At 50.9% G+C, this 27,782-nt stretch overlaps 1 protein-coding gene across 1 annotated transcript; it reads right to left on the minus strand.

Annotated features, from left to right (window-relative positions):
• On the minus strand, nt 1-27,710 carry LOC111139250 (DNA topoisomerase III alpha). The gene is made up of 19 exons (XM_022491470.1): nt 27,271-27,710; nt 23,065-23,124; nt 22,046-22,119; nt 21,132-21,207; nt 19,884-19,992; nt 18,659-18,802; nt 18,339-18,509; nt 17,967-18,067; nt 15,731-15,805; nt 14,449-14,531; nt 12,806-13,013; nt 11,237-11,422; nt 10,914-11,043; nt 7,770-7,883; nt 7,504-7,669; nt 5,840-5,983; nt 4,335-4,457; nt 1,967-2,634; nt 1-682 (listed from the first exon to the last, which is right to left on the minus strand). Exons 1-19 carry the CDS (start codon nt 27,448-27,450, stop codon nt 504-506), a joined length of 2,991 nt encoding a protein of 996 aa, XP_022347178.1. The 5' UTR covers nt 27,451-27,710; the 3' UTR covers nt 1-503.
• Nucleotides 27,711-27,782: the final 72 nt, after the last annotated feature.

Consider the following 27,782-nt stretch of genomic DNA (forward strand, 5'->3'; position numbering starts at 1 on the left):
CAGAGAGCAGGATTCTTTATTAAGGCACATGAGCTGTGTCCTGGCCGCAGCGGTGTCTAGAGAAAGAAAAACAAAGCTTCTTCAATAGACACGATTTTAGGACAAGAGCCATGTTCTCGCACTGCACCCTCCTTTCTCAGAATGTCTGTGAGTGGAACCTCATCCGGGTCGCCCCGAGCCTGGACCAGGTGCGCAGGTCCCTCGAGGGAACCTTCCAGAAGGGAAGAAAGCCCCGGAGGCCACAGCGAAGAATGCTCTCAGCCCGCCGCTCAATGCTCCGCGGCACCAGCAGCGTGGAGCCCCAGGCCGAGGGTCACCATCCGCCTGAGACGGATTCTCCAGGCGGGGTCTGGATCCTGACTCCCCAGCACAGGCAGGCCAGGCTCCCAAAGCCACTGCTTTCCTCAAGGCCTCCAGGGCAGGGAAGGTTCTAGTGAAAATAGCTTATTCCCGAGAAGAAAGGGGCAGGTCTGAGGAAGCGGCCCTTTCTTCCCTCCCCTGCCTCATCTGTTCTGGGGACAGAAGGGACGGGTGTGTCCAGGCTGGTGGCAAAGGCTGCATTTCCGGGGTTTCTTGGGCATGGACCCCATGTCTGTGGAACCAGCCCGGGCTCTTTTGCTTCTGGCCTCTGGCCCCTGGGTTCCTCCTCTGCTTCCCGGCCAGCTCAGGGCTCTGAAAGTCCCTGTGGGAAGAGTCAGGAGAAGGCTGAGTTCAGAACAGACACACCGAGGAGGCAGAGTGTCCCCCCCAGCCTTTGTGTGGCCGCGACCACCCAGAGGCCAGGCTGCCTTCTCTTCTATCACCTTCAGGGGCCCCGACGCCACTCCCTAAAGAACCCGGAGCCTTTGGGCCACAATCACTACCCTGGCAAGAAAAGTAGTGCCGTCACATCATGCCCCTCTTTTCCACCCACTTGGCAACACCCCGTGACCAACACCTGCTTTCCACCTTCCGTGCAAGGTCACTGAGCTCTGGATCCTTCCAGGCCTCAAACAGACCTCTTACTTCTGACTGCCCTGTCACCCAGGACAACTGATCAGCTGGCCTGGAGGTCAGACAATGCTTCCTTCCAACAGGGGACAAGGGAATGTTGTGCACCTGAAGGGAGTGCAAGGCTAGACCACATCCCACACGCTTTGAGCGTGAGCCTGTCATGACAGTGACGCCGTCTCCGGCCCCTTGCTGGCCCCGGTAGCCAGCCCTGCGCCTTACCAAGCCATCTGGGTTCTTCCTGTATGTTCGGAGCTAGCAGCTCGTATGTCAGAATCATAGTCTGAGACTGTCTAATGACTTTTAAAAGACAAGAACCCTGAAAAAGGCAAGCAAGTGCTCATCCTACTGAGCAAACTGTGAGGCCGCGAGGCCGAGCCCTCTGTTCAAGGTTCTACAGCCACGCTTTGGGCCCGGCTCTGCCACAAAGCTCCCACCAGGCCTCTCAGCCGCTCTGCCACATGAACTAAGCGTCTGCCATGCACTGGAGTGGGCAGGGACCGTTTCCAAGGGCCTCTGGGTACATTATCCACCTTGCTCCAATGTCTGGGGGCAATTCTCACCATATCTGGTTTTGGGGCACCAGGCCCAGGCTGTGGAACCCCGAGCAGGTTCCCAGACATCCCCAGGGCCAGGCTCCGCATCTGAAGGAGTGTGGCCGATGACGAGGACCTCCCGAGCCCATGGAGGCTAGAGGAGCCCAGGGCTGTGGGGTCAGGCCGACCTCAGGCCGCGTGGCTATGAGACCCCAAGCACAGGCAGCTCATTTCCCTGGGCCTTCAGGAGCCTCACGGTGCTGAGCTGATGGTGGTAAAGACACATAGTGGGTGTTCTTGGCACACCGCCGGGCACCGGCAGGCTGCTCCAGGAGCTGCCCCAGCCTTTCCTTTGGAACCTCCCGCCCCACCCCTGCCCTCTTCCCTCCCTCCCCCGCCTCGGGGCTCTGCCTGGCCCAGGAGCCAAGCCCCTGCCTCACCTGGAGCCACGTTCTCGTCCACCCACTGAAAGAAGCCGCACTGCTGCTCCCTGGGCTTGGCGCACGTGTGGAACTGGCGGCCCTTGTTGGGCCCGTCCTTCTGCACAGTCCGGGTGACGGCAGGCTGGCTGCACAGGCAGGACATGCTCCCCCCGCCGCCGCCACCGCCACCGCCACTGTCATCCCCGGGTCGGCCAGACCAGCCCCGGTGGTCCCCTGTGGCAGGCGGGCGGCCCAGTGAGCCACCAGGGGGCCTTGAGGTGGCGGAGGGCGGCCCCCCAGCTTCGGGGGGGCCGCTGTCGGCCCATAGGAAGAAGCTGCAGCCGCCGCCGTTGCACTTGTAGAACTGGCGGCCCTGGTTGGGGCCCTCCTTCCGCACAGTGAGCAGGACGGCCTCCTGGCCGCAGTTGCAGGTCACTGAGTTGCTGCCCCCCGCAGCAGTGGCAGGCGGGGGTGGCATCCAGGGGGCGCTGTCCATTCTGTTCAGGGACTGGCTAGCCTGCAGGTAGTTCGAGGGCTGGCTGGCTGGCTGGGAAGCTCTGGGAGGGCCCCGTGAGAACCTCAGGTCCAAGATCTCCCGCAGTGTCTCGTCGCATCCGCCGATGCAGCCGACAAACTCCAGGGGCATGGTCGGGGGAAGGCTGCCGCGTTTGAACTTCAACTTCAATCTAGCGGGGCCAGAAGATGAGAGAAAGTCTTACTACCAGCCGCAAACGTCTTCTCCTTGTCCATAGGGGGCTGCACCCACCAGGCACCTGCCAGCCATGAGCCCCTCCGGGTGTCGAGAGCGCTCAGAGTGGAGACAGAGGAAACACGAGACCCTGACTGATCTCCAGAACAGACAGCTCAGGCTGCCGGGGGGCTCAGTTGGTTAAGCGTCTGCCTTCGGCTGAGGTCAGGATCCCGGGACCCTGGGACTGAGCCCCACGTTGGGCTCCCTGCTCAGTGGGGGCCAGAAACCTCGGAAAGGTTCACTTCCTATAACCAGTGGTTCTTGGGCCCCTGGACCCTCCTGGTGAGGCCAGAACTATTTTGTAATAAGGCTAAGAAGTTACATCTGTTGTGCTCTCGTCCTCCCATGTTGTATGCATGAGTTTGCCGGAGGCTACAGCCCATGAACCAGCCCAGCAGACTGACTGGGAGCAGACACGAGAGCCAACAGTCTCTAACGAGCCAGATGCTAGACTCAGAAAGATGGAAAACGTTTCCTTTCTGTTTTCTGCTTTGCAAGTAGGCATTTTCTTATCTTTCTGCTTTAGAAATAGGTCGAAATAGCTATTTATGTTAGCATGCATATTATAAAAATTTACAAGTACGTTTTTATTTACCAATTGTTAGATTTTATTTATTTATTTGATAGAGCGATAGTGACAAGAGGGAACACAAGCAGGGGGAGTGAGAGAGGGAGAAGCAGGCTTCCTGATGAGCAGGGAGCCCGATGGGGGCCTCAGTCATGACCTGAGTCAAAGACAGACACGTAACAACTGAGCCACCCAGGTGTCCCAGCAATTACCTTTTTAAAATACCTCCACTTTGGGGCGCCTGGGTGGCTCAAGTCGGTTAAGGCTCTGCCTTCAGCTCAGGTCATGATCTCAGGGACCTGGGATCGAGCCCCTCATCAGGTGCTCCACTCAGCGGGGAGCCTGCTTCCCCCCTCTCTCTGCCTGCCTCTCTGCCTACTTGTGATCTCTCTCTGTCAAATAAATAAAATCTTTTTTTTTTTTTAAAGATTTTATTTATTCATTTGACAGAGAGATCACAAGCAGGCAGAGAGGCAGGCAGAGAGAGAGGAGGAAGCAGGCTCCCCTAGAGAGCAGAGAGCCTGATGTGGGGCTCGACCCCAGGACTCTGAGATCATGACCTGAGGCGAAGGCAGCGGCCCAACCCACTGAGCCACCCAGGCGCCCCAAATAAATAAAATCTTAAAAAAAAAACAAAAAACAAACATGTGTCCACCTTAATGCAGAATACAGTAGTACTGATAAACTTAAGCCACAATGAATGCTCTCTGGGTTCCTTCTTTAATGATTTTTAAGAGTGTACGGGTCATATGACGGAAAGGTTTGAGAACCAGTAGTACAGAGGGCTCTGGGCTCTTGGGAGGAGCTTGGAAACGCTATCCGACAGCGGGATATTCACTTACTGAGAGCCTAATGGGCAGCAATCTAGCTGGAAAGGTCAGGGAAAGGGCGTCCTCATGGTTCTTCAGATGCGTGGCAGGCGCCTCCCGAGCTGCCCGAGAACCTGCCCCCAGGCCCAGCTTCCACACCACAAAGGCAGGGATGGGACCCAAACCGATCCAAGACCACCAATGCAACTGCTGCTGAGCATGGCGAGTACCCCACAGCCTTGCAGGGGCCCTGCTCACCTGTAAACCGGATGTGGTTGACACACTGGACACACGCTCGCATCCCTGCTGGCCTCCAGCACAGAGTCGGGGAACCACACGGCTGACCGGCATTCTGGGAAGCCTGTGCAGCTGAGGTAGAACCTGGGGAAGGAGCACAGGGAGCGGGGTTGGGCCGGAGCCACCAGACCGCAGGAAACACACATTCCTGGGACGCTGCCCATCTGGCAAGGAAGCTTTTCGCCGGCCGATTAAAGGACACATTCACTTTTTTGGAGAACATATGAATGGATATATGCAGTCACTGGTACTGAATGACTAAGCAAAACTGGCCTGCATTTATTTTTCATCTCCCTAAGAAAAAGAAACCGCCATTGCTAACTCTGTTTTCTACTTAGAAACCAGCAACCTACCAACCAACTCCTGGGCCATGGCAAGGCCCAGCCCCAAGGGCTCCGCTCAGGCTCCGGGCTGTGCGCTCTCACACGCTCTCTGACTGCCCCACACAACAGTCCTCAGGTCACAGCGGGGCAAACAGGCAGGGGGCAGTCTGGAAACCTGCCTAAGGAGGCAGGCACGGTGGGTGGGGGCGCTGGGAACAGCACCCTCGCTGTCTGATGACGGGGTCTTCCCTCCTGACACCTGAACCACATTGTTCTCGGCCAATGGTTTATGGCTTCCAGTCACGAACGTTAAAGCCAGAGAAGCCAATGGGAACACGATTTACAACAACCTCTGAGTGTGCCTGGGCATGACTGGACCAGGGAAAACCAGCCCACTGAACCTCAAACCCCAATTACTCAAACAGCAAACCTACAAAGTCAGAAATGGAAACTGCCAGATAACCCCCGGAGTGGGAAATACCCCAGGATGATCTCCCGGGTGACCAAGCACTTGGAGCACATATGAGTTAACCCCACAGCCCGTGGCTAAGTACTTACACGGGCCACCCTGCACTGTGCTAAGCCCGCCCCGGCACTGGCTTCTGTGCTAGTGGGCAGCCCAAGCCCCAGGTCAGGCCCACTAAGCTCTGGCTTCTGAGAGCCAGGCTGGCCGCCTCTGCGCCCGGGCCAGTGACATGTTGGTAGTCAGGGAACCCAAAGGGGTCGGAGTAATGAATGGGTGGGAGGACCTAGGATCAAATTCTGCCTTTCCTGACCAGGACTTTGAACACATTTCACCAAATCCTCACCCTTCCCATGGTAGATAGCAGTGCCCTAGGCTTATAGAAAAGAAAATAGGGGCACAGTAGCTAAATAATCTGCTTTGGAACACAAAACCTGGGTGTGTGGCAGAAGCGCACAGGGTAGGCGAGGTCCTATCCACAAGGGACGTGGCAGCACCATCATCCCCCACCTCCTCTGAATCCCAGGGCACCTGACGCCTCCAAGGTCAGCTACCCTTCTCTCCAATACCTAGTCCAGCAGCAGAGCAAGCCCGCCGTTAAATAACGATACAAATGACAATGTCCAGCCAACCCAGCGAGTGCTGGGCAAGCAGACGTGCAGTGCAAGCTGGGCACTGACCCGCCGTTCTTCTTGGTCTTGAGGACCATGTCCTTGTTGCACTGTGGACACTTCTTGATGGGCTCCGGCATGCTTGGGTAGATGGCTTCCTCCTGGGCCACCTCGGCCCCTTCCCCAAAGTACTGGGCTAACGCCTCGTCCAATCTGAAGAAAGAGCAAAACACTCACAATATTCTTTCTTTCTTTTTTTTTTTAAAGATTTTATTTATTGGGATGACAGGGTGGCTCAGTCAGTTAAATGTCTGCCTTCAGCTTGAGTCATGAACTTGGGGTCTTGGGATCGAGCCCCACGTCGGGCTCCCTGCTCAGCAAGCAGTCTGCTTCTCCCTCTCCCTCTGCCTGCCGCTTCCCCTGCTTGTGTGCTCTCTCTCTGACAAAATCTTTTTTAAAAATAAAGATATTATTTATTTTAAAGACAGCATGCATGCATGAGCAGGGGCAGAGGGAGAGGAAGAGGGAGAAGCAGACTCCCCACTGAGCAGGGAGCCTGATGTGGGGCTCGATCCCAGAACCCTGGGATCATGACCCAAGGCGAAGGCAGATGTGTTAACCATTTGAGCCACCCAGCTGCCGCTACAATATTCTTATGTGCACACAAGCTGAGTGTGACCAGGGACAGCAGCTGGCTGCTCACCACAGGCCTGATGCAGAGAACAGAGGCAGACACGTCTGGGTCGGCCAAGCAGCCCTGGCTCCTCTCTGGCCCCCGGCAGCTCCCAGGAGGGACCCAGCTACACGCAGGTACTTCTGCTTCATCACACCCCACATCAAACAAAACTGTACAGAGTCCCTGCACGTGCTCCTGAAGTGTCTGTCTGGGTTTACATTTAAACGAGCTCATCTGTTTCTTTTTTAAAACATTTTATTTTGGGGTCGCCTGGGTAGCTCAGTCTGTTGGGCGCCCAACTCTTGATTTCGGCTCAGTTGCTGATCTCTGGGCTCAAGTTCCGTGTTGGGACTCTACCCACAGTGTGGAGTCTGCTCGAGATCCTCTCTCTCCCTCTGTCCCTCCCCGCCTTGCATGCGTGCTCGTGTGCACTCTCTCTCGGGCTCTAAAAACAAACAAGTAAATAAAATCTTAAAAGATTTTAAGTAATCTCTACCCCCAACCCGGGGCTGACCTCAATCCCCAGATCAAGAGTCATGCGCTCTACCAACGGAGCCAGCCAGATGCCCTGGCTCGTCCATTTCTTTCCCGAGGTGGCACAGGCAGAAAAGGTGTTTTCCTAACGGCGTGCGCGCATACTGCTTGCTACATGGCCACCTCCACACACTCCACAGGACAGTGTCGTACAGCAGCCCTGAGTTTACGGACTTGGGACTGTGTGCCTGTTAACTCAAGACAGAACTAAAATCCAGAGGACAGCATCTCTAGAGCCAGGTGCCTGGGATAACTGGCCCAGACTTTTCTGCTCACCGTTTCTAAGCTGACACGGCTTTCCAGGAAGGAAAAGGACTCAGGAAGAAAACCGGAAGGGGGAGGAGCTGCACGTGGACCGCCCTGCAGGAGGCGAACCAGGCTGGGGGACAGTCAAGCACCCATGGGCCCACCACCTGCTTTCCGCTGAATCGGCCCCATCCGCTCCCCCGGCTCAGGGAAAGGTCACGGCCCAGGAGGCAGAGCTGAAGGACCTCGCATGCAGGCAGGCGGGGTCTGGACTCACTTCTTAGCTTTGGCCACCGCTTCAGTGAAAACCTGCTTGTATTTCTGGACTTGCTGCCTTAGAACCACCCACTTGTCCTTCTTGCCTTCACAGATCAGCTTCAGGTCAGCTTCCAGCTCAGCCCGGAGGTCAGGCTTGGACATCTCATAGCCCATGGAGTCATAACCTGCAGGGAGAAAAGCAGTGTTCCGTGGGGCCCCGCGCGGCACCCCTCGGGGGCTTTAGCCGCACGGCTCCGAGACCACCCACCTCGAGTTCCTGCTCACCTTCCACGAGCCCCATGCCCAGATGCCCCGGGAGAAACCGCTTGTCCGCTGTGAGCCCGACGTACATCCGGGCCTTGATTGTCTCGATGTGCTCCGCGTGAGTGGCATCGGTCCCTGAAAGCCACTTCCGGTTACTCAAGGCCATGCAAACTTTGCCCCTGCTGTCCCATGGGTACCTTCCTCTGCCTGGACTCCTCCACTGCATTGGGCCCACGCAGCAACCACATCTCCCCTCATGCCCGCTCACTCACTACAGCTGTCCACGCCAGCAATGAGCCTCCTCTATGTCTTTCTCCTCTGCTCTGTGTGGCAGAGCCATGGCTGGAGCCCACATCACGTCCTCTGCATCAGGACAACGTGCTCGGCCGCTGCCTTTCTGGTCCTATCCTCCACCCAACCCCTTTCTTACGCTGTGGCCGTAGGGATCTCTGAAAACGAGTTGTCATTGAGGGGTTATAAAATCAAAACCACGAAGAAATGCCACTTCACACCCACTGGGCGTGAAGCATCAGCAAACAGCACAGAGAACAAACGTTGGCGAGAATGCGTGGAAACCTCAACCCTCGTGCGTGGCTGGAGGAGTGTAAAATGGGGCAGCCCCCGTGCAGATCGGTCCAGAGGCTCCTCAAAACATAAACCCAGAGTGACCACCGGACCCAGCAGGTCTATCCACGTAAGGGAACCGCAAACCCATCCACACACAAACCTCCACACAAGTGTGTACAACTGCCCCAAACCGGAAATGACCCCAATGTCCATCCACCAATGAACGGAGAAACCAAATGTGGTATCAGCACACATGGGAACTGAACAGAACAGAAGCAAGTACTGCTTCATGCTACCATGAGCGTGTGCCTTGAGAACACGTGGTCGAAGAGGCCGGCTACAGAAGGCCACATGCTTTATCACTCTACGTCTACAAACTGTGTAGAACAGGCAAATCTTTTTTTTTTTTTAAAGATTTTTTTTTATTCATTTATTTGACAGAGAGATCACAAGTAGACAGAGAGGCAGGCAGGCAGAGAGAGAGAGAGAGGGAAGCAGGCTCCCTGCTGAGCAGAGAGCCCGATGCGGGACTCGATCCCAGGACCCTGGGATCATGACCTGAGCCGAAGGCAGCGGCTCAACCCACTGAGCCACCCAGGCGCCCCTAGAACAGGCAAATCTAGAGGCAGAAAGATCAGTGGTTGTCCAGGGCTGGAGGGATGGGAGGGAAGGGGGAAATAGGGTGTGACTTCTAAGGGATACAGTGTTTCTTTCTGAGGGGATGAAAACATTCTAAAATTAATTAAGGTGATAGCTGCATGATTTTGCGACTGTACTGAGCACCGACTGTATATCTTAGATCAGTGAATCGTACAGTACGTGAACTACGTCTCAACAACGCCGCTAACATTTTTAAGAAATGTAGCTCTCTTTGCTCCTTTCCTCGGAAATCTTAAATGGCTCTCTGCGAGCCATAGGCCGGCACCCAAGCCCCTCAGGCCAGCGTGCCAGGCCCTGCAGTTGGGCTGCAATCATCTTTCCAGCCTCGCCTTCTGGGACCACCCCGTCTGCCCCGGCCACAAGGACATGTGCTCCCGGTCCCTGTGTGCCCCCTCGGACTCTGCCTGTGCCGGGCCGGCTCAGTCCCCAGGAATTCTTACTGTGAGGTTTCAAGGTCCCTGTCCAGTCCCTGCAGAGCCCAGCAGGCTGTGTTTGTGTCGCTTTCATCTGTTTCTCCTGCGAGATGAACCCTTGATGGAAACGGTGGGAAGGGGATGCCTAGGCCCTATACTTCACTGTGTCCCAGGGCCTAGACCGAGGTTTTAATGAGTACATCCAGATGGGCACACAAACTCTAATTTGACTTAAATAGACAGGCTCTCTGGACAGCGTGACAACAGCCACCAGATTCCAGAAGGGGCCCTTCATTCGAAGTCCCAGAATGACAAAAGCCACTAATGGGTCATGAGGGGGCCATGCCCCAGGGGGAACAGCTTGCTTCCGGGATATGCCCAGGGAGCCCCACTTCCCCTTCCCAGCACTTCCCTCTCCATCACGCTGCTGCCTCTCTGAACTAGGTTTGGCAGAGACGATCCTCAGCGTCATGATAAAAATGGACAAGGGGCAGATCAGTCACAAGGGACCCGCTTGTAAACTGGGGGCCAGGGGACCTATTGTGGAAAAACAATTCTGGCCCAATTTCTTGTTTAACCTCATTTCAATTTCTAAACAATTAGGGGAAACGCTTTAACAAATACTCACAGCATGGCCACCTGTGGCTAGCTGCAGGGTGGCCGACCCAGACGCCACAGGGGCCTGGCATGGAACGAGCAGTAAGAGAAGCCAAGTGAGAAGAGACAGCTGTCACCCCAACTCAACCGACTGCTTCCACCTGGGAGGGAAGGCTTGGGCTGCCAGACCTCCCAAGACAAAAACACAGACGTTTATGTGGAATCCCTCAAGTTTTAGATGTTGGTACCTTATTCAAAATAAAAATAGGGATGCCTGGGTGGCTCAGTTGGTTAAGCAGCTGCCTTCGGCTCAGGTCATGATCCCAGCGTCCCGGGATCGAGTCCCACATTGGGCTCCTTGCTCGGCAGGGAGCCTGCTTCTCCCTCTGCCTCTGCCTGCCATTCTGTCTGCCTGTGCTCGCTCTCTCTCCCTCTCTCTCTGACAAATAAATGAATAAAATCTAAAACAAAACAAAACAAAACAAAAAAAACCCCTGCATGGGCCAAAAATCCTGAGTCCACGGACAGGATGTGGCCAGGGTGCTCTCAGTCCAGACCCCCGAGTTCTGGGACACATCCACGTCCTGATCCGGCTGGCGTGGAGCAGAGGTTAAGAGCGTAAGTGTGGACTTATTCAGACCAAGGTTTTAATAACTTGTACAGTGGGGTGCCTGGTTAGCTCAGTGGGTGGAGCGTCTGACTCCTGATTTTGGCTCAGGTCACGATCTCTGGGTCACAGGACAGAGCCCCACACTGGGCTCCACACTGAGTGGAGTCTGCTTGGGATTCTCTCCCTCGGCCCCCCCGCCTAAATAAATGAGCCTCCCTTCAGCTGTAGAGGGGGTGAAGAAGAGGACACCTATGGCACAGCTGCTGCAAAGACCAGAAGTACAAGAGCCACTGGTCACCAGGGCGACAGGCTACTGACCAATGCCGTGCTTCTCCATGAGGGCGATGAGGTCGGCTTCGGTGAGCAGCTGGGGTGGGCTGGTCTCCCCGTCCACCATCTCCACCGTGCTGGGCTGGAAGCGGGCGCCTCTCTTGTAGACAGGGAGGGTCTACAGGGAGCAGCAGAAGCGTCAGTCCGATCACTCCTCGTGGCACTGAGGCAAAAGACAACTGCCATTTCAAAGAGCATGGCCCTGCTCCAGCATACCGCACCAGGGCTGGGAACACGACTGTCTTCCCCTCTCCCCAAAGGCCCACGGGGTACGTGAACTCTGACCTCTGACTGGGCCTGCGCTTTATTACCTTGTCACTCCAGTGGTCATACGGGTACACGTCCAGATAGTTGCGGGCCAAAATCACGAGGCCATGAGCCACGAAGCGTTCCTGCGCGATGTCGATCTCCACGGTGGTCTCCTGGCCCTGAGCATCCTGGGAGCAGCAGGCCAGGAAATGGCGCACTATGAACTCATATAGTCGCTGCTCATCTCCCTAGGAAGACAAGAGAAGAGTCTGCAACTCGCTCCAGAATATTACCGCCCAAGGGCCACAGCCTCACTGGTGGTAATCTGGCCTGGTTTGCACCACTTTCTTGCCTCGAGCTCTGCACAGAAGAGGGCACAGGGCTCCTGTGTAGTTCCTGCACCCATGCAGAGTGCCGGGCTAATCTTTTTATGTAAACCCATTTTTTTTTTAAGATTTTATTTATTTATTTGACAGATCACAAGTAGGCAGAGAGGCAGGCAGAGAGAGAGGAAGGGAAGCAGGCTCCCCGCTGGGCAGAGAGCCCAATGCGGGGCTCGATCCCAGGACCCTGATATCATGACCTGAGCCAAAGGCAGAGGCTTTAACCCACTGAGCCACCCAGGCGCCCCATTTTTATTTTTTAAACCGAGCTCAAGGAGAAAACGAGAAAAAAGCATAACAGCTAACAAGAGACCCCTTGTATATTAGACACAGGAAAGTTGTAGGCGGCAGCCCTGGCTCCCAGGGTTTGTGGTGATTTTCTACCAAATAAGTAATCAAGGGCCTAGTAAGGCTCGATCAGTCACACAAACATTAACTGTCATCACGGCTCAGAAAGCTGGAAGCAATTTATTCTTAAAGAACAAATTTGGCAAAATAAATTATGGTACATCTATGCAATTGTTAAGTGTTGTACTTGAAAATACTTCAGCATATGGGCAACGGCAAATGCCTCTTCCTTATAATCTTTTGAATTTCTTAGCATATGATAAAATGAACATATCATCACATTTAAAGCCAGAGAAGAATAGTGCGTATTAATAAAAGAAGGAAACAAAGACCAGACAGGACTTAGCTTTGCGCTAAGCCTGCAAATCGGCCCAACCAGCTCAGCCTCACGGAGCGCATCCCTCCGGCCGAGGAAGGGCCACAGGTGAGACGCCTGAGGTCTCTCAGGGCTGCCTCAAAGCCCTGCCGCTACTGGCCCTTGACAGGAGGCCACCTGCGTCAGGACGGCAGTGGAACTCGGCCCAGGCGGCTGGTGGGGGGGTGCCTCTAGTTAACGAGGGGCCGAGAAGACCAAGCAGTTCTGTGGGGGCCCCGTGGGAGCTGTGCAAGGGCACGGGGAAGGGGAACCGCCCAGCCCGCTGGGGAGGGTCTGACAGAGCAGGAAGTGGGGCTGGACAGAGAAGAGCTCACCCCCGGGTGGGGGTGGGGGGGCTCAGGGAAGCCAAGCGGGACGGTGAAGCAGAATTTTGACACTGACGTCTCTTTGCTAAAACAGGAGAGCTGTTTCAAAATAACTTAGTTCCTAAAGTAAGAGCCCACAGAGTATATTCAAGTGCTACTGGCCCCTTGCTTCCCCTTCCCCTTGCTGGGTTCCAGGAGGCAGGAGTTGGGGAAACCGACCTGCAGGCTGCCAGTGTATTTGGTGGGGTGGATGGGAGGGTGAGCTTGGTCAGATTTGTTCCCATTGCGTGGAGTGGGGCCACCCCGCTCCAGAATGCTCTGGGCGAAGGCGCCCCAGCGTGGATCTGGGATCTGCTGCTCCACCAGCGCGGTCAGGTTCAAGTCTTTGGGGAAAATGTTTGTTTCAGTGCGAGGATAGCTGATGTACCTAGAACAAAGGCAAACAAACAGAAGAAATTGCTACAGTTGCTCTGGAAACAACTGAATTAGACTGGAAACCCCCAGAGACACCTGCTGTGCCCCATCTGCCCTAGTGGGCTCACCTGAAGGCAACCTAGCTTCCCTTTGCTAAGGGAAGTTCTCACAAGGGGCCCCCAGTGGGGTGAGCAACAGCAGGGTCGCTTGCTAAAGACACTCCGAGAAGCCAGAGAATAAGTGAGAGGGGCGGCACGGGGCGGGACACACTCCTGCTCGGCCCACCAGCGGCTGTGTGGCGGGGGACACAGTCCCGGCCTGATGCATCGTTGCTCTGTCAGAGACCTCCACGGCCTCGATGGCGGCAACAAAGCACACTTCTATGACTTTGCTTTGAGCACAGAAAGAATAATGCTGGGGCGCCTGGGTGGCTCTCAGTTGGTTAAGTGTTTGCCTTCAGCTCAGGTCATGATCTCAGGGTCCTGGGATCAAGTTCCAGGTTGGGCTCCCTGCTCAAAAGGGAGTCTGCTTCTCCCTCTGCCACTCGGCATGAGCCCTCTCTCTCTCAAATAAATAAAATCACTAAAAAAAAAAAAATTAAAAAATAAATGCTATAAAAAAGAAAAAAAATAATGCTGCCTAATAAACCATAATGTGGACCCTCCATGTAATTTAACATTTTTTTGTTGGCCACTTAAATGGCATTAATGAGATCATTTACGTTCTTGTTTCCATATAAGTGTTCGAAACCAAATGTGTATATTACACTTAAAGCACGTCCCAATGAGCACTACTCCAATTTCAAGTGCTCAGTAGCCCCCTGTTGTGAGCAGCTGCCACACTGGTTAGTGTGGACCACACTATCCCCGGACAGTGTACAATGGGAAACGACTCCCAAAGGTGCTGTGTGCCACCAGCCAAGGCCCTGGGGCCAGCTGCTGAGAAGTCAACGGTGGGATGTGAATTTACTCTATGGGCTCTTATTTTAGGAAGTGATTTTGAAATGCCTTTTCCATATCAGAGAACCCAGCGTCAAAATTCTTCTACTTCGGAGTTCAGGGGATGTCTAGACAGTCTGTATTTCCCCGTAAGCTCTAAAATGTTTTACTCTGGGGCCCCTGGCTGGCTCAGGGGTGGAGTGTGTGACTCTTGATCTCAGGGTTGTAAGTTCAAGCCCCATGTTGGGTGTAGAGATTCCTTAAAAATAAAATCCTTTTAAGAATTAAAATAAAATAAAGGGGGGGGGTATCTGGGTGGCTCAGTTAATTGTCTCTTGATTTTGGCTTAGATCACTGTCTCAGGGGTGTGTTGGGTTCCACGCTGGTGTGGAGCCTTCTTAAGACTCTCTCTCTCTTCCTTTTCTCCCTCCAAAAAAATAATTAAAAAAATAAAATATTTCACCTTGACAAAGATGCACTGAATTCTATTCCCAAATGTGGAATATTTACCCTTGAGTGTAGAGCTTTTCGGCAATCCTCATGGTTTCTTTAGCATTTATTCTCAACTTTCGAGAAGCCAGCTTCTCAAGTTCCTGTTAAACGTGTCACAGGCAAGTTAGGGTGTACTGTGGAGTCGGAAGGCACGACACCGCCACACAACTCATCTATACAAATGCCTGGCCTGTCACTCCAGCTGCTGTCGCACAGAGGGGGAAAGACTGTGCTGAGGGAAGCTTTCTCGGCCTGCCGGGCAGATCTGATGGGCAGAAAAACAAGCATCACCCAGGAAGCCAACAGATTCCCGGACTCTGACAGAGGAGGGTTGGGATTGAGGCCAGAAATCTGCATTTTTCAGCAAGCCAGCTAATACACAGATTCTAATACAGGTAGCCTGGGAACCACACTTTGGGACTACCACCCGGGCCCTAGTAACTTCTCCTGGATAATGAGTACCATTCTTCAAGAACTCTGGGAGGTAACTGGCGGTTCTGCCCTTGGGGACATTCCACCAGTGCTGCTGGCTATATGTCAAGGCATACTTAGCCAGTGAGGAATACTACACTTACGTCTGTTATAGGAAATCAATCCATAACTATCCCCTTGTCGATCCAACCACACACACACACACACACACACACACACACACACACGTCACAGATAAAGAACACCTTGCCCACCAGTCCCTGCACGCTTCTTTCAGCTGCTTGTTCTGTATTTTCAATCTCCAGAGTGAATCCCGACAGAAACTATACTCTGAATTTTCCTGCAAAGTGGTCACTGGGAAAGGGCACCCCCCCACCACGGTAGTTAACTCCAAGCTATGTCTTGGAGGGCTCTTCCTGGATCTCAAAATTTGAAAAACTCTGTTGCTTTTAAGGTAGGCTCTTAATGCAGATCTTTAAAAATGATGTTTACACAGATTATGCAGAAACATTAAAAAAAAATGCTTAGGCAGAAAAAAAAACAAGCTATTCCAATTACAACAATGTAAAACACAACCCGTGTGAAAAAAAACAGGAAGACACTCAGAGGGGTGATGTGTCTTTCTCTTTTTGTTTCCCAAACCCCACAGAAAGCAGCTATATTGCATTTATTAACTTAGGGGGAAAAAAAAAACCAAACAAACAAACAAACCTAGCATTAGAAGACTAAGTGGGCCCTGTTTCGGGGTTTTTGTTCTTCCCAAGCACCTCCCTGCACGGCCCCGTGAAGGGCGATGCTTCCTGCCACCGGGTCCCAACCATGGGAAGTCAGAGCTCCTGCACGCCTGGCGCACTCTTCTGGAACATACCACAGTGTCCAATGCTTGAGGCCTCCACTTGCTCTTTGCTTTAGACCTGACCTCCACCACGGTTGCCCTGGGATCCTAGAAGCCAGAAAAAGCAGAGGCCATATGAACCTGTTGGTGCACCTTCTCCGGCTTTCCTGGACAGCCTCAGCTCACCATTCTGGACACCACCAGCAGAGGGCCCTGCTTGGGCGTGAGAGGACCTCGAGGCAGGTCGGCTTGTAGCCCACAGTATGGTGGAGACATCACCCCTTCCCGCTCAAACCAAGGCTTTGAGGGGCGACTGCACCAGCCCTCACAGCAGCCGGTGTGTCTCCGAAGAACTGTTTCCTATCTACGCATGCAGTGGAGATTTTTTTTCTTTAAAATTCAGAGTAATACCAAGTTAGAATTAGGAAAAACTACACACTACAAGCTGGAGAACTCAATCTTTTTTTTTTTTAAGATTTTATTTATTTATCTGACACAGAGAGAGAGAGAGAGAGATCACAAGTAAGCAGGGAGGCAGGCAGAGAGAGAGGGGGAAGCAGGCTCCCTGCTGAGCAGAGAGCCCGATGCGGGGCTCGATCCCAGGACCCTGAGATCATGACCCGGGCCGAAGGCAGAGGCTTAACCCACTGAGCCACCCAGGCGCCCCTGGAGAACTCAATCTTCAGACTGACTTCGCACTTTTTTTTTTTTTTTTTTTGAGAGAGAGCGAGCAGGGTGTGGTGGGGCAGAGGGAGACGGAGAGAATCTTAAGCAGGCTCCACACCCAGCATGGACCCCGATGCAGGGTTCAACCTTTTAACCCCGAGATCCTGACCTGAGCTGAAATCAAGAACTGGATGCTTAACCGCCTGAGCGGCCCAGGAGCTCTGCCCAACTTCACACTTTTAAGAGACTACAAACGAAAAAAAAAAAAAAAAAGAGAGAGACTACAAACGGACAAAGAGCTCAGCCTAACTGATTCATCGATGAGGACATTTGTGTTTCAAAATCCGTATTTCTCTGCAAATGGGAGTTGGGTCCAGGTGCTCTTTACGAGGAACTCAAAATATCCAACTGGCTAGGTTTTCCTGCACCATATCCCAGTAAAGGAGAAAAAGGACAGCTCTCTTTTATAGAATAAATAAATGCACAGTGTCACAGACGTGCAGGGTGGCTGTGTGACCTCAAGGGTCAAAGGGTGGTGCAGTGTGGAGCGTGACTCCTGGGAGGCAGTGCGGTCTGCGGAACAGGCTGGAGAGTCTGATACCCTGGGATCCAGCCGTGCTCTGCTCCTTACTGGCTGCAGAGTGTCTGGGCACAAGTTACTCACATCCTCGTGCATCACCTGAAAGGTGGGGACAGTACCACCACACCCACAGGCACCATCTAGATTGAATCAAATTACATAACATACGGAGTGTCTGGCACTGTAGCAGGTGCTCACAAGTTACCATCCCCCCCCACCAAACAGACATAAACCTGAAGGGGGCACACGTGACTCATGCAAGTACAGATGTCTGAGCTTTCCTTGACACCAGTGTATGCAGCCACCTTGGTAACTCTGGCAAGTATGCGCTGGCCAGACAGCATCAGCGTCACAGCATAGACGATGGGTCTGAGGGCTGCAGCTTGGCCGCTGACTGGCCAGTGGCCCTCTGACGTGCTGCTGCCTCCTGACCCGTGCTCCCCCCAGGCCCTCCTGTGGCTGGCCGCCTCCTGCTAATCACCTGCACCTTCACTGTGAGAGGCCTTCCATGACCACACGCTGAGAACAGTCCCGTCCCTGTTCCCGGGCTCTGTTCCTTTACCCTTTTACTTGCTAGCATCAGTTCCTGCAGGAAATTCACTTGTTTGTTTGTGACTTTCTTCTCTCTAGATCTCCTCATCTGACCAGTGGAAGAGGGAGCTGGACCAGATGCTGTCCAAACCCCTTTCAGCTCTAGGAATCTCTTGTTCTAGACTGGTCTAGAGGCTTCTGAGTTATCTCTGATGACAGCATTCTACTGCAGGGATAGATTGAAGCTATACAGTTCTTACTTTCTGACTTTATCTAAAAGGTCTACAGACTCTTTACTTTCACACTGTTTAGCGTTGTTTTTACGGACTTCCAGTCTTACTGGTTCCCCAAAAATGATATCCTGAGAAGCAAGCAGAAAGCTTTGGTTCAGCGGGAAAACGGAGCAGGATCACCTCCACTAACAGAGAAGGAGCGGCTTGGGAACCTGCAGAACGGTCTTCCCAGATCATTAAAATTCCAAATATTTCTTACCTCCATGCACAGCTGGTAGAGGACAAGACAAGCCGTGTGGTTAAAGAGACGATGCCTTTTCCAGTTGAATTCTACAACTCCATCTTTATGGTCATGAGTTACTGTATTGGGGACAGACGAACAGGAAGGCCGTGACTTACAGAAGCCACATGATAGGACAGACAGGACAAAGTACATTGCAGTAAAAGTCCAAAAGAATACGAAACATTGCTTTGGGAATATTCTGGGTCTCTAAGAAAACTAAGTGGATTCTGAACCCCATAATGGGTGGGAGGAGGGATAGCAAGGCTGAAAGACTTACATATTAGCACCATTTATACTCCCGGGTCTTCCCGGGCCTTTGGGCTCCATAAACAACTCCCCCAGCCTTACCTTTAATTTTGTGGAAGATTTCCGGCACAAAAGCCTGAATGGCTTTGAACCTCTCCACCACGAACCCCAGGGTCGGGAACTGGCAGCTGCCGTAACTGATTAGCTGCTCTGCCAACACCTCGGGAAAAATCCTCTGAAGCCTCAGGGTCTGGAACCTAGTGAAGGCGGCTCCTACAAAGGGAGGAAGAAGGAAGGAGAAAATGGGGGACTGCAAGGGCAAAGCCAGCTGCACGTGCTTACACAGAAACCTCGTTCTCAGTTCCATAACCCGACACCCGCTGGACCACGTGGACCCCCAAAGGAGCTCGCCAGCGGCTCACCGATTCTCAGGTCCAGCTCCTGCCTCACGTCCACGGCATCGCTCACTCTCTGATCGGGCTCCGTCAGGTTTTCACAGGCCGCCCGGACGGCTCGGGGGGTGATCTCTGAGAAACGGGCTCTCAGCACCGGCAGATTGGGCTTCACTGTGGAAGTCACCAAGGTCAAAGTCAAATCATGGGGCCGTCCCAGCATAAAAGGCTCATTTTTCTTAAACCACCTTGAATTGAAGGTAAACCATCTCGAGATGCTGTGAGGCACCCAATTCTCTGATTAGGTTAAATAAACAGCACGCTAGCCACCAAAGAGGAAAACTTCACCATGACCACTAAATTTAGTGCTGTCAGAAATGTTAACAGTGGTGTGAATTTTAGCAATTCAAGTGAGTTTCAGCTCTTCTCTTGGTGAGCCTCTCAGGATCCTCATCTCACCGGCTCTCTTAGACTTTTATGGAAAATTAAAATGCTGTCAATTAAAAGATCCTGGGGGGGGGGATTTCATGTCCTAGCGTGGAAATAACACAGGACGCCTACACTATCCCTGAAAGTTAATGTACTTAAATTCTTAGGAGTCATTACAGCTTTCAACACAAACATATTTCGGGAAAATGGAAACCGTTTACTCTCTGAAGTCTGAGAATGGGCTGTGCATCACTTCCTCTATGTTATCCGAAATCATTGGTCCTGTTAGAGTCATTCAAGTTCATTTCAATAAGTATGTATTTTTTAATACAATTTTTTTTTTTTAGATTTTTATTTATTTATGAGAGAGAGAGGGAGAATGAGCAAGCACAGGCAGACAGAGTGGCAGGCAGAGGCAGAGGGAGAAGCAGGCTCCCTGCAGAGCAAGGAGCCCGATGTGGGACTCGATCCCAGGACGCTGGGGATCATGACCTGAGCCAAAGGCAGCTGCTTAACCAACTGAGCCACCCAGGCGTCCCTCAATAAGTATGTATTAACATCCAGGCACTGTACAAAGAATACAGCAGACAAACAAACACAACATTCTAGAATTATTCTTTGTGTGTCAGACTGGCCAGACTTTCCAGAAAGCCGAGGCTCCTGGGAGTTTAGTAACTTGCTCCGGGGCACATAGCTGGGGAGAACTGATGGATCCGGGGGAGGGGGAGACTCTCTGGGGAGGAACTCAGCCATGGCCCGTCCACGCAGGGGAACCGTCTACTTCTGTGGTCCCAAACTACAGGAACTCGGAAGCCACAGCACTTACCAGCCCTGCACACGTGGATAATTTCAAACCCGATATTTTCACCTTCTCTATCACAGTCGGTCCAGATCACCAGGGCCTGGCACTGCCGAGTCTCTCGTTCCAGAGTTTTCTGAAATTCCCAGTGGAGAAAGAGCAGTGAGAACACAACTGCAATCACTTGACACCTCTATGCTAAAGAGATTGGACGAAGATTAGGGATGTTCTTGGAATACGGCAACTTGGCAAGACGGAGAGATCTGGGACACTGCTCTTACCTCCTCTAAGGATGCCAAGGCCACTAGTACAATCCTCCAGCTCAGAATCACAGACCTGTAAGTGAGCTTCTAGAAGCCTGAGGGTTTAATACAACTACCCTAGTCTGACAAAACCTGAAACTCCGTTCTAACACACACTTGTAACTCTCACGGTTCTGATAATGTTCTGGTAAAATAAAATAAAATCCCTAAATTGAGTTTTACCCCAAGAAGGCTTCCCAGTCAGCAGTGAACTAATTACAGGTACCCTGAGTGCTTGAGAACTTGTAACTTGCTGTCAACTGACCTTTCACACCTTGTTGTCTCTCCATGCTAGTAAGGGCTAGAGTCTAGGATTAATCACTTAACAGTATTATCCCCAGGATTTAAACAACCGCTACTACAAAAAGGCTTACTTTAGTTCCTTGGCTACGTAGTGTAAATGGCTTCATTTATATAAGTGGGAGTAATTTTTAAAATCATGGTACTGGGGCGCCTGAGAGGCTCAGTTGGTTGAGCATCCAACTCCTGGTTTCGGCGCAGGTCGTGATCTCAGGGTTGTGGGATCGACCCTAGAGTGGGGCTCCACACTCGTTGTGGGGAGTCTCCTTGGGATTTTCTCTTCCTCTACCTCTGCCCCCTCCCCCAACTCACATTCTTTCTCTAAAATAAATAAAATCTTTAAAAAGCATGCTAAAAAGGGGCGCCTGGGTGGCTCAGTGGGTTAGGCCTCTGCCTTCGGCTTGGGTCATGGTCTCAGGGTCCTGGGATCGAGCCTGCTTCCCCCTCTCTCTCTGCCTGCCTCTCTGCCTGCTTGTGATCTCTCTGTCAAATAAATAAATGAAATCTTAAAAAAAAAAGTATGCTAAAAAAATAAATAAAATCATGGTATTAAGTGTGGTGGGAAACTTGATCTCTGAATTCTAATGCCTTCTGAACACAGGAATCACAGGTCAATTATTTTCTACTCGAAGCTGCTCAACTCCAGCACCACACGTCTTCCAGAACATCCTACCTTGATGTCTACAAAATTCTCCGGGCAGTACTTTTCAATTTCTGCTTCAAAGAGGACCAGGGGATTGCAGCTCTGCCTAGAAAAGAAATGAAAACAGAACACATCCAACCTCAGCACGGAACAGAAAGTCCCCCATTTTCATGAGAAAAAACTGCTCCAGAGTCCTCCCGGATGGACCCCCAACAGAAAAAGTCCCACATGAGACCGCCAGAGGGGTAAAAGCAAGGCTACTACCCTCTGCACAAAGTATTTTCCGCTTTCTGTGACAACAGGAGTGGCCTATAAGAAATTCTGGAACTCTTTTGTGCATGTCTGCAACAGGATAAATGTAATCCAGTGGCTACGTGAAACAGGTCTGGCTATTTTAAGGGAAATACACTTCCGAGTGGTTGTTCATTCTAATAGTATGGCAAAATTCACAATGGTTCAGCTGATCTTAGGCCACCGCTGTGGTCTCTATAGTTTGTCCACTCAACACTCCCATGTTGGAATCCTAACTCCAGTGTGATGGTGTTAGAAGGTGGGGACTCTCCTAGGTGATGATGTCACAAGGGTGATGGTACCTCATGAACAGGATTAGTGCTCTTAGAAAAGAGGCCTCACAGAGCTCCCTAGGTCCTGCTACAGGTGAGGCCACAGTGAGAGGTCAGCAGTGCAATGGGAAGAGAGCCCTTCACCTGACCGAGCTGGCATCCTGATCTCCTACTTCCAGCTGCCAGAACTGGGAGAAATAAATTTCTGTCATTTACGAGCCCCTCCAGTTGATGACATTTTGTTAAAGCAGCCCGAAAGGACCGAGACAGTCGCCCGAGTATTGTAAGCTCTGCAGTGAGATCGACACGCCTCAAAATTCCTGTAGCATTTCGCAACTTATGTAATAATCAGAAAGTTCTTCCCCCGGGAATTGTACTGACCATTTGCGAAACTGCATCTGGAAATCATGAGCCAGCAAATGTCCAGAAACTGAAGTCATTATCATGGTAACGTTCTGAACGATAACAAAATTCGAGTTAGTCTCCTAGCAACTGTATCTTCCCAAATCATCCAAATAAAAGGGAGAAACGTCTATTAAAGAAAAAAAAGGCGGGGGGTTGCCAGGGCCTTGGTGGGGAGTGGGGAGGGAACAGACGGAACACAGAGGATTTTAGGGGCAGTGGGAATAACTGTATGGTGTTATAATGACGGATACACGTTACACTTTCATCCAAACCATAGAATGTACGGTACCAAGAGGTGACCCTAATGTAAAGTATGGATTTGGCTGCTATGATGTGTCAGTGTAGGTTCGATGGTACAAATACATCGCTCTGGTGAGTGATGTTGATCATGGGGTTGGGGGAGCTGGTGGTGTGTTTTGTGTGTGTGGCGGGGGTGGGCGGGTGGGGGTGGGACAGGAATTCTATAAGGAATCTCTCTACTGGCCTCTCAATTTTGCTCTAAAAACCCAAAATGGCTCTTAAAAAAAAAAGTCCATTAAAAAAATAAAACCAAACCTAGCTGATCAATAAGAAATGAACATAAATACATTATCTTTGAAGCCAAATGCCACAGTAACACAATCACCATTCTGATTCTAGCACTGGATGACTTGGATGGGATTTAAAGTTTCCTCAAAGTCTTGTGTATTGGCTTCTTTCTTGTTATAAAGAGATGGGACCACATTTAATTAAAAAGTGACTTCCTTACAAATTATAAAACGGTCACCTGTCATTAGGGATCTTTAGGTCATTATTCGTAAAAGATTGTGACTTATTCTACAGCGGCAGGGTCATTCTTCTCGATCGAGTAACTCAATACAGAAACAATTCAGGGACGACGTGTAGTAAACAGCTACCCTTTTTATAGCCACAATGAAAAACTCCAGAATGTACCCCAAATGGCCCAGGGATCTTAAAGCACACTTCAGCTATATGAGAAATATTACAGCACCTACCTGGCCATATAGATGATAATCAAATTCATAGATCTTGTTGAATTTTGAAAATCCTTCCCTCTATAACAAAACAGAAATATAATAGATCGATTGAAAACAAAAGATTCCTCAGCCTTAAAGATGAAACAGAGCACTGGTAAGCGGTAAGACTGTACATCCTAAAGTACGTCCTAAAGACAAAAACTAGGCTACGTTACTAAGACCATTTATGAAGTAGGTCCTCGAAACAGTTCCAAGAACGACTGGTAGAGTCCACGGAGTTTTTACACTGGAAGGTAACCTTGAGGTCAGCTAAAGTCACATCTTCTCGTAAGTGAGAATGGAAGTGTCCAAGGTCGTATCACAGATTAAAGGCAGAAGAAGGATTAGGACATAATTCTCTTGACAATTTTCTCCTTCTTCCCCATATACTTGTACTAATTTCTGGCTGTCCAATTATACCTGACAACTGTGAGCACAAGCAAGTCGTTCGCTTTTATGAACATCAATTTGTTTTTGAATAAAGTTACCTCTGGGTTCTCCTCTGGCTCTAAAATCCAGTAATACTGGGGCGCCTGGGTGGCTCAGTTGTTAAGTGTCTGCCTTTGGCCTGGGTCATGATGCCAGTGTTCTGGGATCAAGCCCCACGTTTTCGGCAGGAAGCCTGCTTCTCTCCACTCCCCCTGCTTGTGTTCCCTCTCTCAAATAAATCAATAAAATCTTTATAAAAAAAAAAATCCAGTGATACTACGAGCCCCAGTCAGAACTGGAACCCAGTCTATAAAACAATTCTTCAGCTTGCAATCATGGATGACTAAGACCCTCTCTGAGTAGATCCCACATTCCTCCACAGGGACATTAAAAGAAGTTACAATGTGAGTTTTGCACCAACACTACGCAGAAGATAAGAAAATGGCCTACTGGGAAGTGGAAAAATATTCAAGGGCCAATAAGGGTCAGTGTCGAGAAGATTCTCCTCTGTCTCACTATTTTTTTGAGTGGAATTTTTCTAAGTGGAATACTAAATGAGGTTCCCTTTGAGGCATAATCACAATCCTTAAAAAATATTTATTTATTTGCAAGAGAACACATGAGCAGGGGAAGGAGCACAGGGAGAGAGAACTCTCAAGCAGACTCCCTGCTTGAGGGCCAGACATGGGGCTCGATCCTAGGACCCCGAAATCACTACCCAAGCCGAAGGCAGACGCTCAACTGACTGAGCCACCCCAGTGCCCCCAGATTGACAAATTTTAAGAGGGAATTTACTTTAGTATCGGATACTTAAGAGTTCACTGGTTGCCAATATCACCAAGAAAAAAAATTCCCCTTTACAAACTCTAGTTGCTAGTTAAGCCTTTTAGTAATAGAGATTAGAAATTGTCTAATCAGTAGTTTCTGGCTTTTTTTTCTTTTTTTTTTATCAGAAGCAGTGTCTGCAGCTTTTTTTCCCCAAGAAAGTGGTTTCTGACTTTTTAAGAAAGCTCTGAAGCATTCCTTAACAAACAGTAATATAGACCCTGATATATAACAAGTCTGCTTACTCACCTTCTCCCCAGCCTAGCCCCAAGTAATTCCTAAGGTGCGCACACCCATTGTCCCTCGGGTCTCTTGGGAACGCAGACAAAAAACCACTGTTCTAGATACACTTTTTAAGAGAAATAACTTGTCTGATAACATTCATGTGACCCCACAACAGGGCGCATCCAGGTGGTCTCCTCTCCCAGTGTTAGCCTCGAGGATGTGAAATGCATTTCAAACCTGCCCCCCAATAATTCCCATCTGAGGATGGAACGCAATTATGTGCAAGTCCCCATTTGTGTGAGGTGCTCAGGGAAGGGTGGATGGTCCCAAATTATAGTATTTCTGGAGTCTGGAGAAAGAAAAGAAAAAGAAAAAAAAAAAAAACAACAACCGCCTGGTGGACCAAGAACATAGCTTTTGTGCTTTCTTTTGCAGTGTCGTCCACGCTGTTTAAAAAAAAACAAACAAACACCAATTCCTTCTCTAAGTGCACTGTAGGAACAGTCACACTGCTGACGCTAAATGCACCGCAAGATTAAGATTTATCTTTCTGGGGGCGCCTGGGTGGCTCAGTGGGTTAAAGCCTCTGCCTTCAGCTCAGGTCATGATCTCTGGGTCCTGGGATCAAGCCCTGTATCGGGCTCTCTGCTCAGTGGGGGGCCTGCTTCCCCATCTCTCTTTCTCTGCCTGCCTGTCTACTTGTGATCTCTCTCTCTCTGTCCAAAAAAAAAAGATTTCTCTCTCATATTCATATTATCTCATTATTCATATTAAAAAAAAACATGAAAAAACTGTATACACAAAGAAGGTTGTAGTTTTCAATTTGTGGGTGTTTTTGTTTGTTTGTTTTTAAATATTTTATTTGTTTATGTTGACAGAAACATCTAGAGAGGGAACACAAGCAGGGGCAGAGGGAGAGAGAGAAGACTCCCTGCTGAGCAGGGAGCCTGACTCGGGGCTCGATTCCCAGGACCCCGCGACCATGACCTGAGCTGAAGGCAGACGCTTAACAACTGAGCTACCCAGGCGCCTCTCAATGTGTGTTTTTTTTTTTTAATAGATTTTATTTATTTGACAGACAGAGATCACAAGTAGGCAGAGAGGCAGGCAAAGAGAGGAGGAAGCAGGCTCCCTTCTGAGCAGAGAGCCTGATGGGGGGCTCGATCCCAAGACCCTGAGATCATGACCCGAGCCGAAGGCAGAGGCTTAACCCTCTGAGCCACCCAGGCGCCCCCCTCAATGTATTTTTGAACGCTATTGTAAACGGAATTGTTTTCTTAATTCTCTTCCTGGATTGTTCATCGTTACTAGTTTGTGTGCGTTGATCTTTGCTGAATTTATTAGCACTGATGGTCTTCTGTGGCTTCTTTAGGATTTCTATTCTATAAGATTATGTTGTCTGCAAATAAACATATTTTTAATTCTTTTAAATTCAGATTTCTTTTTCTTGCCTAATTGCTTTAGTTAGAACTTCTAGTAATTTTGGATAGCAATGGTGAAAACAGGCAATCTTGTCTCATTCCTGATCTCAGAGGAAAAGCTTTCAGTCTTTCACCCTCTGGCTAAAGTTAGTAATGGGATTTTAAAAAAATACCTTTTATCATGAAGGGGATTAAATTTTTATCAAATGCGCTTTCTACATCAATTGAGACAAACAATATAGGTTTTAAGTGGGGGATTACTGGGGTCGTATCTGTGTTTTATAGTCACTTTGGCAATGGAAAATTTCAAGAGTGAAAGGCGAGGGAGAAAGCTACTGGAGTTTTCCGTGTGAGGGGTCAGGGGCCTGAACTCTACAGACACAATGTCAGCTCTTGCTCCCACTATCCACGAGCTAGAAATGGAGGTCTAATGACCTTGGGATGTTTAAAGAGAAAAGGGCAGGGAACTTCTGCCCCATACTCTTAGAAATGGCCTTCAGAAAACCATTTCACGATCCACCTTATTTATTTCTTTAAAAAGATTTTATTTATTACTTGTCAAAGAGAGAAAGAGAGCACAAGCAGGCAGAGAGGCAGGCAGAGGCAGAGAGAGAAGCAGGCTCCCCGCCGAGCAAGGAGCCCAATGCGGGACTCAATCTCAGGACCCCAGGATCACGACTTGAGCAGAAGGCAGTGGCTTAACCAACTGAGCCACCCAGGCGTCCCTCATGATCCCCTTTAATTGGACAGATTTTTCTGAACAGTTTTGCTGCCTCTGTGCCAAATCGTATACAAAATCTTTTACCTTCCCCTTCCTGAGCACCTGCGGTGTGTCTAGGACACATACTCATCCCTTACTTGCCTGTTCTTGGAGTTTGTACTAGCAGGAATAGGGCTGAGCTTCCCTCTAATCCCAAAAAGCTAGTTAGCTGGGAATGCTCGGACAGGGCTTGACTTCCAAGTTAAAGGACTCTGTTCAGTGGTTCCCAACAACCTGAGTTTTCGAATCACAGGGACTAATGTTAAAATACAGACTTCTCTGATCTCACCCCAGACCCACAGAATAGGCGGCGCCCCAGCTGGTTCCGATTATCAGACAAGTTTGGGAACCGCTGCCGTGGACGAGGAGCCACAAGGTTTTCAAGTACACGGGTGAAGCGTCTTAACTATATTTTTGCATGCCTATCACTGGGAAAAGACAGGAAGCGAATGCAATGACCCAGGAGTGAGATAAGTGGGGTCGGCTCCCGCACCCGCACAGCTGATCGGAAATACGCCTCCTTACCCGCCTCATGCGACCGTTGGACAGCAGGTCGGCTATCCCCTTGGCCGCGTCGTTTTTCTCGGCCACACAGAGAATTTTCCGCACGCCTCGGAAGGCCACCGCCATGGCAGCGCGGGACAAGGTCCGGGCTCCCGGCCGTTCCAGCCAGCGGAGCGCGCAGCGGGCGACCGGGAAGATCATCCCTAGGCCCCGCGCCCGCAGCCGGCCCCTGGGTGCTCACGCATGATGGAGGAGCCAGACGTGAGGTTCACCCGGCGCCCTCCTTAACGAAACTGAGGCTTCCGGGAGCCGCCAGCACCACCTTCCTCGGCCCGTCACGTCCCCTCAGGCCGCCGGAGTTCAGACCCGCTGCCTCTACCAGGAATTCCGCATCGAAGGCGTCCCGTTTCCGCCCGCCTTCTCGGGCTACATCCGCCGGGCACAAGCGCCCCGGGACTGCGAACTACAATTCCCAGACCTCCCTGCGCCCCCGGGGCCCCTCGCAAGTTTCCGCTCTTCCGCCACACTTCTTT

The sequence above is a fragment of the Enhydra lutris genome, unplaced genomic scaffold (genome assembly GCF_002288905.1).
Source record: "Enhydra lutris kenyoni isolate GAN:26980312 unplaced genomic scaffold, ASM228890v2 scaffoldscaffold97, whole genome shotgun sequence".
Taxonomy (NCBI): Eukaryota; Metazoa; Chordata; class Mammalia; order Carnivora; family Mustelidae; genus Enhydra; species Enhydra lutris.

What these genes read in the sequence shown, in the direction of transcription:
- LOC111139250 (XM_022491470.1), bottom strand. Translation starts at nt 27,450, where the DNA reads ATGATCTTCCCGGTCGCCCGCTGCGCGCTCCGCTGGCTGGAACGGCCG. An exon ending in CCAACGGTCGCATGAGGCGG is followed by an intron (nt 23,125 to 27,270) that starts GTAAGGAGGCGT and finishes GTTTTGTTATAG; the next exon opens with AGGGAAGGATTTTCAAAATT. An exon ending in TATCCACGTGTGCAGGGCTG is followed by an intron (nt 18,803 to 19,883) that starts GTAAGTGCTGTG and finishes TGACTTCCACAG; the next exon opens with TGAAGCCCAATCTGCCGGTG.